General features: G+C 38.0%; 1 protein-coding gene across 1 annotated transcript; it reads right to left on the bottom strand.

The window, feature by feature from the left end:
* Nucleotides 1-80: 80 nt before the first annotated feature.
* On the bottom strand, nucleotides 81-9,644 carry INTS12 (integrator complex subunit 12). Its single transcript, XM_010004100.1, has 6 exons — nucleotides 9,488-9,644; nucleotides 6,304-6,456; nucleotides 5,540-5,727; nucleotides 2,746-2,905; nucleotides 1,289-1,438; nucleotides 81-676 (listed from the first exon to the last, which is right to left on the bottom strand). The coding sequence occupies exons 1-6, from the start codon at nucleotides 9,641-9,643 to the stop codon at nucleotides 95-97; spliced, it is 1,389 nt and encodes a 462-aa protein (XP_010002402.1). The 5' UTR covers nucleotide 9,644; the 3' UTR covers nucleotides 81-94.
* Nucleotides 9,645-11,053: the final 1,409 nt, after the last annotated feature.

Raw genomic sequence — 11,053 nt, 5'->3', positions numbered from 1 at the left:
TGTTTCAGGCCAGTAACCAGGAAATTTTCTTTCAGAAAAACACCAACACTGCTGTTTCACAGAACACAACCAACAAAATTAGCCAGCAGTCATACTACTTCTTGAGTTTCTTTTGAGCGGCCTTCTTCTTGACCATTTGTAACCTTTTCATAGCATTGAGCTGAGATTCCTGAGAAGTCGGGCCTTTTAAGGAGGCTGACTGATTACCAGCATCTGCTGTGGTTTTGCTGGTGCTGCCCCCACTGTTACCTGCAGCCCCACCGTTGCCATTCCCACTGCTCACCTGGCTGCCGGTGCTTGGTGCGGTACTGCTGGGACTCGGGAGCCCGACTTTGCTGACATTGTCGCTGCTTACGGAGCGGCTAAGAGAAGTTTTCCCCAGTGTCAGAGGAGGGGGAGGTTTCAGCTGAACAGGGCTAGTGCTGTTGCTGGCAGAAGCTATTTTTGACCCTAGTCCTGTTTTGGAAGTTGCCAACCCTGACAAACCCACAGGTTTCTGGTTATTTGAAGAAGCTGCAGGTTTCCCACCTGTGCTCTGTGCTGTTGATCCCAGTTTGGCAGTCGATGGACTAGCAGAGGAGGTTTTGGCTGCAAAAGCAGCCCATCCTGTAAGGCCACTGGTTGCTGAAGAGGAAACACTCGCACTGGCTGAGTTCCCTGAAATTGCTGCTGAGGTCTAAAATAAAGAAAGCATTCTTATTATAGTGCATCAGTTTGTGTAACATATCATAGCAGGAACAGATTAAGCCTCTGTTTCAGTTCTTCTCCCAGAAACACCCAGTGGACAATATTTCACCACTGGTCACTACAGTTAAAAAGTATTAACAAGAAAAAAAAAAGCATGCCAGGTGCAGTCAACTTGTAATTTCCCAGCCACAGAAATCCAGTATTACATTTTATTCCCTATACAGCTAGCAGGCAATCATACAGCATTGTGATCCCCCATAAAATCTAAAAGACAGTTTAACTGAAGAAACTACAAAAAGCCCATATTTGTGAAGTATAAAAAAGGAAGTCAAGTCATTGCATTTTATTGTTTACTGTTGTTATCTGGTGTCACTTTTTAACAGGATGATAGATGCTCAAACAAAAATCAGACACTGAGCAATTAAATAACAGTGTTTAAGCTTCTTCCCTTCCTTCCCTTCCCTCTTCTTGGTTATTGCAGGTTTCTCCCTCCCCCCCTACTGTTTCAGTGCAAACACAGAACCACTATGTTATGCTACTACTCAGCACACAAATGCAGTGAAATGTAAACTCTTCCTCTGGAAAATTTAAACTGCTTTACCTTGACCTCTGTTCTCTTGAATAGAAAAGTTGGTGGGGTCTCAGGTTTTAATTTAATTTCTGGCTTCTTGACTAATGGATCCTTCACAGTTGGTGCAACTGAAACCACTGCAGGAGCTGGTTTTTGAGATGGTTTTTGTGTCTTTTGAGTCTGGTAGGGAAAAAAACCCAACAAATGAGTTATGGGCCCCATAACATTGACTGTTTTGACTGTAAAAGGTAAGTAATGTCAGACTGCAATCTAGACTTCACAGTTTCAAGCTGAACCGTTTCTGAGAAAAAAGGTAATAGGAGATGTGGAGGTAGTGCTGAGTATGGTACCGAGAACAGAGTTCAGCCAAAAAGCATATTGAATAGGCCTTGCTGTTTCAGCATGGAAAGAGCTGCAGTGTTGACACTTAGGGAATAGGAAAGTACTTGGCCTTCACAGAAATAAGGCAAAGACAGGTGAACTTGAGGAAGACAGGGCTATAATCCAGCAGCACTGGGACGCAGGCTGCAAGAGATTGCTAGGAGGTGGCAGGTAAAATGGCAGAAATTATGCTGAAACAAACAAAAACGGACCTTGAAGGCAAACGCTGAATGGCTGCAATGGTTATGCTGTGCAGTAAATGACCTCAAGCAAACTCCTGAGTTCAAAAGGCCTGATGATCATCAGAATAAACAAGTATTTCAATCAGTGATGATAACTTTTAGGCAGGGATTTTACACTGCCTGCTTTTCTTGTTTCTTAGTAGAGCCATTTCAACTGAAAAGGTGCTAAGTTATCACAGAACTATTCCAAAACACAACACACATTCTGCTGTAAAAAAGAGTTTGATTTTTAAATGCCAGAACTGAACATGGTTAATGTTTCATGCACGCAAAGATGCTTTCTTACTCTGATGTTTGCTGCTCATAATGAGTGGGATTCCTGTGGGATCAGGAATAATTAGTCTGTTTAATCAATAAATTAACATGCAGATGAATAAAAATAAAGTTGTTGGTGTTTTTTCCTGGAATGTGCTACCCTCAGATTATTGTCGAGCCTGAAAACACTCAACTCTTAAAATACAGACCGAAATTTGCAGTCTTGTCTTACAGGAAAAGAATCACTGATATCCAAAGCTGAGAAGAAAACTAAAATTGTAGGGCTAGTTGGTAGACACGTCCTAAAAACTTGAGTATCACCTGAAATAAAATAAGTTTTCAAGTGCTGCTTGCAAAGCAGGAAATCCTCCTATTTCACTTTCCTTCACTAAACTTCTGTTTTTTTAAAAGCTTTAAGGAGCACATTAAAGAATACTCTTTGAAATGCTGTATTAAAAACCACAGTTGTAGCAAGGGAAGCACTGCTGAGAAAAATGGTTCTCCAATATGCTCCCAAAGATTTCTGCAACCCACAGAATACTCTCATGTATTAGAAATAGCCTGTTGTATTCATATAGTGCTCATATGAGACAGAAAACTGACTCCTACCATTCTCTTCATCTGCCTGGTACAGCGGGCACAATACCATACAAGTCGAGGATCATTCACTTCCTTGTCTGTCACCTGAGGTTTATGGCAATCTTGGTGGTAGAGATTATGGCATCCCTGACACTCCACTAGCTGATTCCCAGAAATAACTGTCATTTGCCTGCAGAGCAAATAGTTAAGAACAGATTATGTGAGAAAGCACTTAAAGGATTATCCAATTGTTGAAAATTTTGCAAGGCTTCAGATGAAAACTATTTTTTCTTTCACATGTATTTTCTACCTGTGGCAATGAAACATAATCCTTTTCTTCCTGTACGAGTTCTCCCTAAAAAGTATTTTATTTTTAAAGGTAATACTTTTCAAGAAAATCTAAAATTTCTATACTATTATAACATGTGTATATGGTACTTTGATTTCCCTGTCTGATATTTACTTTAGAAACACAAGTCTCACCTGCTTTGCCTCGCCTGGGCATTTTATGCATACATCACTGTATATCAATTATGATTTCCTCTTTATATTAGTGTATGAAGGCCTAGTTTACATTTGGATCATTCTGCTGTAAGCTGCACAGCAGTACAGTTCAAAATTAAATAATTTCATAGTTACAGGCCTGTAAGAGTGATTTCTGCTACAGCACTTAAAAGCAGCATCATCATCATCGTCATCATCCAAGCTGTACACTCCTTTAAAGATGTTTTATTAGCCAGCCATTCTTTTGGTCCCTACTACACAGATAAGACACTTGGAATTAGAGATAATACCAGAATCATGGAAAGATGGAATAGAAAGGATTAACTGTGCAGTCCTGCCTTGAAGCAAACATGTAAGCTGGTGATGAGGACTTAATTTTATGTGGGCCTCTCGTAAAAGCAACCATGCTGTATAAATGACAAATTAGTGATATACATATGAGTGGGAGTATGACTGTGAATTAGCCAAATACCATTTTCCTAATAGTATTTCCATCTTTTAGATGACAAATCAGGCTATTTAATTGCTAAGCTGCTTTTACTTATATCCCTGAAGAGCAGGTACCCAGGTAACCATGGAAACTCTATTTGTAGATTGGTGGGGAAAGGTAATACCTTATTTTTTATATATCAGGAAAATTAAGTCTGAAGGTATTGTCCATGTGGACACTAGAACATTTTCTAAAAAATATTTCTCTTTTAAATGGGCTGTTTAAAAATAGAGGGAGAAACACTTCTGAAATTCCACAGCCCATTATTTTAGATGCAAAATATTTCAAAGGCCATTTTGTTTGTTATTCCTAAATAAACTAAATAAAGCAGTGATGTTTCAACCCAATGTCTCAAAGGAAAAGACTCACCCTATTTTTAAATTACAAATAATCCCAGATTAATTAAAAAAACATTAATTCTTCATGTGCAGAAACAAGTTAAACTGGACTTATTTTTCAATGATATAGTAACTGAGAAACAATCCTGATGTTTTTTTACCTTCAGAAAACAAACAAGTATTCGTAAAAAATAAAAAACTTTTCTTTATCTCCTCCTGTCAAATAAGTTAATACCATACTGGTTTTAGTAGCATTTTAACACATTGCTGGACAGGGCTTTGTCCCTTTAGTAGACTGCAAAAATTGAATTTGCAGGAAGAAAGGTAAAACTGAAAAAATTGTTTCAAACTTCAAATGCCTTAACTGTTCTTCCTTTTTCAACTTCTATAATAAGAAAATAAGCACTTGATCTAACTCATGGGAATAACGTAACATGAAATCTCATCAGTCCACAGTGTAACGAGCTGTAAAAATGAAAAATTATTCTCCATGGACTGGAGACCTTATCTGCACAACAGGAACGACTGTGGAAATGACTGAAGAACAAAGCTATACAGAACAGTTAACAAGCTGACTTAAGCTGAGCTAAAACACATACTGCTACCAAAATGTCAGTCTCATCTTCCTCTCTGTCCTGCCTCTACATTCCTGCATCCACACAGCCAGCCTGAGTATTTACACTCATCAAGCTGACTGAAACCCAAACCTACCAAAAACCCCAAGTGGAGAGCTAATCCAGAAACTGATTCAGCTGGTCACAAACTTGTGTGGGTAATATGCACTCTAAACAGGACATGGTACAATGAGGTACAAATGTGAGAGCCAAACTGTTCCTTTTGGCAGCATTGTGGGCTTACAAGGAAATAAATCATCTGTGAAACCAAATCCTGATTTGAGTGATTGGATTTCAGGGTGCATATTCAAAAGCATATTTTATACTCCTGGTAATACTAAATGTATTGATAGCAGAATGTTATTAAGATTCAGTTTTAGAGCCCTTACCAAAAAGTAAAGAGAACCTGTCTTGACTGGAAGATGAATTTACACTGTTCACTGAAAAAACATGGCTATGTGTAAACTAATGTCAAATGATTATGAAAAGAGAAGCAACACATACAGACCTCACAATAAAGTAACTTAAAATGTTTGCAGAAGAGAAATGATTTTTAAAAAATGCTTATCATTAGCCATTAATATTTTAACTTATTTTTCAATAATTAAAACTCAGTAGTTGTCATTTTAAGTTTTCCATCATGTTTAGTTTTATTATTTTTCCCTTGCCCTTTTCTGAAGAAGAACAGTTTGTTTTCTCATTTAAGGTTCCATTTTAAAGAAACCATTCTTATTCATGAAGGATGCTTAAAAGCATTATTAATTTTGGGTACGTGTTTAAGTGATTTCCAGAATAAAAATTACAGGAAGCATTAACTCAATGGTACACAACTAAAAAACAAGTCACTACACAATTGCAACGAAGCAATGTTGACTTACCTGCAAACAACACAGGCTAATCCCATTTCCATAGCAAAGTCATCAGCACTGGTTTCCTCAAAGCTGGATAAATCAGGCATGGATAAATCCTTGCTTGTCTGAACTGTAATAGGGGAGGAACGAGCCTCCTGCTTCTCTAGTCTGGGTTTCTTTGGTGCATCAGCTCCTTCAGCAGTATCCCCTTTTATCTATCACACACACACAAACACAGAGAATGTGAAAATGAAAATGCGAATGGATATTATTAAAATGAGAAAGCCACTGGAACAATTAGGTTATCAGTATAAGGTGAACTTTACACCTTACATGTGGTAAGGATACACACAACATGTATCCTTCGATACCTATTTTAAAAAAAATATTTATGAACTACAGGCTCAAGTACACTTTTTTTTTAACTTCACCTCAAAATCCTTGAAAAAGCTTTGAGAATCTCACATTTCAGCTTGCTACATTTTAGTGATCTCTTATCATGAGATATTTAAAACATAGAATCACAGAACAGTTTGGATTGGAATTGAATTTCACCTTTAAAGGCCATCTAGTTCAACTCCCCTGCAACAAGCAGGGAAAACATTCACAAAGTAATTAGAACAAGACTTTTTTGTTGGATCACCTAAACCACAGCACAACTGGATAATGCACTACTGGGTTATGCCCAATTAGATGAGCCGACTTACACAAGTTAAAAAGGAGAGCTTTTGTCTAAAACATCTTCAAGTTTATTAATCAAGTTACTTCATTAGAGATCAAAAGTTACTTACTTTATCAGCAGTTCTCTTTTCTGTTTCTTTTTTCACCTTTTCTGACACAGTGGTCTTGCCATTGTTGCTGCCAGAAGGCAAACTAGAAGAAGCCTTAGGTTCTTGTTTACTGGAAATAGGCTTGGTAACAGATACTTTTGGTTGCTCTATTTCCTTAAAAAAAAAAAAATAAAAAAAAATAATTAAGGTAAACCTACACTTGAATTACTTTCTAGTTTGCAGTTAGTTAGGTAACAGGATAGGCAAACACTGTCATACAACATTGATCATATATACACACACAGACACACATTTCTTAAAAAAACCCCATTTTTAAAATATTTTCATATCACATTGACAAATCACTGTGTTTAAGATGCAGTCAATTATTAAAACCTACCCTTCTAGGCTCACCTTCCAGAGGATAAGGTGCTCCTTTTCCCAAGACAGATCCTCTTTGGAACATTAATAAAAACTTTTCTGCTTTTACAATTCAAAGAGATATTGGACACAAATTTACAAATAGTTCTGAAGACAAAATTATATAAGCTGAAAATGTATGTTGACATCTGATGTCACCAGACATCAATATTTCATTTCCTCATGGAGAAAAATATTGAATCATAGAATCATAGAATCTTAGGGGCTGGAAGGGACCTCGAGAGATCATCTAGTCCAACCCCCCTGCCAGAGCAGGGTCACCTAGAGTACATCACACAGGAACTCATCCAGGTGGGTTTTGAATGTCTCCAGTGAGGGAGACTCCACAACCTCCCTGGGCAGTCTGTTCCAGTGCTCTGTCAGTCTTACAGTAAAAATTTTTTTTCGGATATTCACCTTGAACCTCCTATGCTCCAATTTACACCCATTACCCCTTGTCCTATCACTGGTCATCACTGAGAAAAGCCTAACTCCGTCCCCCTGACACTCACCCCTTACATATTTGTAAACATTGATGAGGTCACCCCTCAGTCTCCTTTTCTCCAAGCTAAAGAGACCCAGCTCCCTCAGCCTTTCCTCATAAGGGAGATGTTCCACTCCCTTAATCATCTTCGTAGCTCTGCGCTGGACTCTCTCAAGCAGTTCCCTGTCCTTCTTGAACTGAGGGGCCCAGAACTGGACACAATACTCCAGATGTGGCCTCACCAATGCAGAATAGAGGGGGAGGAGAACCTCTCTTGACCTACTAACCACACCCTTTCTAATGCACCCCAGGATGCCATTGGCCTTCTTGGCCACAAGGGCACATTGCTGGCTCATGGTCATCCTCCTGTCTACCAGGACCCCCAGGTCTCTTTCACCTACACTACTCTCCAGCAGTTCAGCCCCCAACCTGTACTGGGACATGGTGTTCTTCCCCAAATGTAAAACTCTGCACTTCCCCTTGTTGAATTTCATCATGTTTCTCCCCGCCCAACTCTCCAACCTATCTAAGTCTCTCTGAATGGCAGCACAGCCTTCTGGTGTGTCAGCCACTCCTCCCAGCTTAGTGTCATCAGCAAACTTGCTGAGGGTACATTCTATACCCTCATCCAGGTCGTTGATGAAGATGTTGAACAACACCGGTCCCAGTACCGACCCCTGTGGGACTCCACTAGTCACACTGACCTCCACCTAATTTCAGCCCATGTTAACCTATCAGATTAATAAACTTAAATCTCAACAGAAATCAATAGTTCTTATTAATGATGCATAATGCATCATTAATGTGTCAGCGATGGATAATAAGCAAATCTGTAAATGACTGATTAATCACACCACTGTACACGAACAAGGTACCCCCCAGCTTTGTAAGAAGGGAATAACTCTCTGCTGTATACTAGGACAGGTCCTGAGCTTCAGCTCCTTCTCCCCCAAGTTGGTTGACTTCCTGTTGCATCCAGAGTCAAAAATTTATTCCCTCATCTGCTTGACTGCAGCAATCCTGTGCTCCCTTCTCTGTTCTTGGATTACATGGTCAACCACAAATTAATCCTGCAGCCTGAGAATGCAAGGAAAGGAATTCTTGTACCTTTTTCCATGTCTGAGGTTTGCAGTCCAGCTGATACTGGAGAAACACTGGAAAGGGGAGAACAAAAAATGTCTTCCTCTGACATTTGAGCCTCACTCTTACCTGAGCACAGGTGACTATCAGCGAAATTGTTATTAGAATTGGGTTCCCAAACCTCTTTGCAGTACTATTCAGCTACCTGCTTCCTCTTTAAACCACAAACCAATGCTGCTTTGAGCTCTGACAAAAAGGGCTCCTGAGGATTTTGAGAGCTGTGCTAGAGGGAACTGCAGTTTAGGTTTCAGGGAGTTAACAATTCAAACAGAATAGAGTTACACCACACAACAGAAGCCTGATGTATGTTGTACCAGTCATTGTGCCTTTTATCTATTCAGAACCATGTAGACACAGAAATTAAATACTACTCATGTATTAGATACAGACCATCATTAAAACACACCAGGCTGACTTGTAGGCATCCCGAGGGAGAACACCATCTAATTATCCATATGGCAATATGTAGCAATATGAGGATATCCCCACCTGGTTCTCTCTCTACACTCATCTCAGACTCAAATATTCTCTCTAGCAGGTGTTCAGTGATTTTAAACAGTTGAAAAAGAGCGTTTGTCCATTGAATGGCAATGCTTTTTGGCCTGCAAATAATTTTTGCTTTGAATGATTTAAAATTATTATTTTTCTTTCCTGTACAAGTTCACCTACAGAATTTAAAGAAAAGAGATCCAGCTTTATCAGTAAAGACCTTGTTTAGTTTCATATTTATCTGTGGTAAAAATAACCTGCATTTTAAAGAACTTTTAGCTCTGACTGTAGCTAGAAAAATAAATAATTTTGGGTCTACCTTAGACAGCATGTATGATGGTTTTCAAACAAAAAAGCCAAAAATCTATATAAAAGTGAATACAAAAAAACCTATTACAAAGTCATGACATTTGCAATAGTGTTGAATATCTGTTTTACAGGTCTTGGTATACCAACAAGGCAAACAGATTTCTTCTTTTCTCATGAATGTCAATTACTCAAACAGATTATGTTGCAGAAAAGGGGAATACTTAATATAAACATTTAATAATTATTTTCTATTTACTCAATTTCTGATTCTCTCTTACCTTTTCAGTTATAAAAGTTGAACTAGCAATAGCAGGAGCTTTAAAAAGGCATACAAAACCAACCCATGCTCTCTAATACCAGTACCTTCTGAGATGGACGATAGCTTGAGTCAGTTCCTCTGGCCAAAGACTCATCAAGAAGCGCTTTCAGCTTTTCAGCAGAGTCCTTACTCTTTGAATGCAAGAAGCCCAGAGCTTTCAGAAAAATTGGATCAAGCTCCAAGTTCACTGTAGCAGCCATAGTGGTGGCTTTGTAGGAAGGAAGTAAAGAAAACATAAATAAAAACCATAACAACTTTATTCAGTTATTCATACCTCACAAAATATTTCTTCTTCTTCTTTTTTTTTTTTTTTTTTTAATGAAATTATATTAAATCCAAGAAAGGAAGATATGTGAATTAATTATCATCATTAGAAGATGACTGATTGTGAACCTCAGAGCTGCAGAACTTGAATTTGGCTTTACATCTGAAATTCCGTCAAGTTTGTTCTTCGGTATATCTGATGTTCAGAAACTAAACTCATCATACTTATATAAGTGGAACAAATATTCCATATTCTTGATATCTCATACATACAGAAGATTGAAAACTATGCAAAATAAGTGTAAACTCCAAGAAAATAAATTATTACCCTTCTTGACATTTGTACATGCAGTGATTTCTATGTCATTGCTCATTTAAAAACAAAGAAAAATACCTTGCTTATAGAAAAATGAACTTTCAAAGCTTCTGAAAAGAACAGCTCAGTGTAACATACAATATAACAGATCTAAACCAGCTACTATATTATTTATATGTATATAAATATGAAAAAACATTATTTTTAAATTTAGCTGAAACTTATCCAAGGTCACAGCCTAGGTTTTCATATCAAGTAATGACTTTCCAGAGCTCTAAGATGTCACAGTGTCAATGTAAATGGAATTAAGTGAGGAAAAGGTTAGAACGAATTCAAATAAATATGTTTGCTTCAGAAGAATATATTCCTGCACTCTGGAGCCTCCTTTGTTAATTTCTTCAACAAAAGTTGTAAGGAACTGCATTTACATCAGGAATTGTCCCTACAAAGATACATAGCTTTCTAGCTATATCTATTGGTAATAAACACTAATTTAAGAAATAATATGGGTATTTTCCTGCACTTTTCCAAAGTGGATGAGAAGTGGTATTGTTAATAACCCCTTCAAATCTCATTTCAAACACATCAGGATGTTTTATTTTTTTATATAATAATCTAGAAAACATTACTGAAAAGGCTTTCATCAGCTCTGCTCAAAAGCACAGCCTGGACAGTTTTTCAGCTGAAGCTTCAAAGGTTTTGTCTGATTAACTCCTTTTGACATTCAAGACACTGAACTTTTACCTCTCTGGCCAAAACATAGCAGTGAAAGCCTGCTCCCTCAACACTTGCCTAGAAGTCTCCAGGAACCTTTATCTCATGCTGAGCTTTCACAAGACACCAGAGAATCACTTAACTGAGATCATCAAAGAGTCCAACATACAATAGACTTCATAGGGATTTTACCAATGGACCCAGCAGAGAGTTAAGAATCCTCTTCTTCAAGAGCCTTTTCTCTCTTCCTCAATCTTTGTTACCTGTCAAATGATTTTCTGGTGGCCACAGAACTTCTGCCAGTAAGTACTACACA

Source organism: Chaetura pelagica, unplaced genomic scaffold (assembly GCF_000747805.2).
Source record: "Chaetura pelagica isolate M959 unplaced genomic scaffold, ChaPel_1.0 scaffold88, whole genome shotgun sequence".
NCBI classification, from domain to species: domain Eukaryota; kingdom Metazoa; phylum Chordata; class Aves; order Apodiformes; family Apodidae; genus Chaetura; species Chaetura pelagica.
The sequence above is the reverse complement of the archived record's forward strand: the minus strand, read 5'-3'. Positions and strand labels throughout refer to the sequence as shown.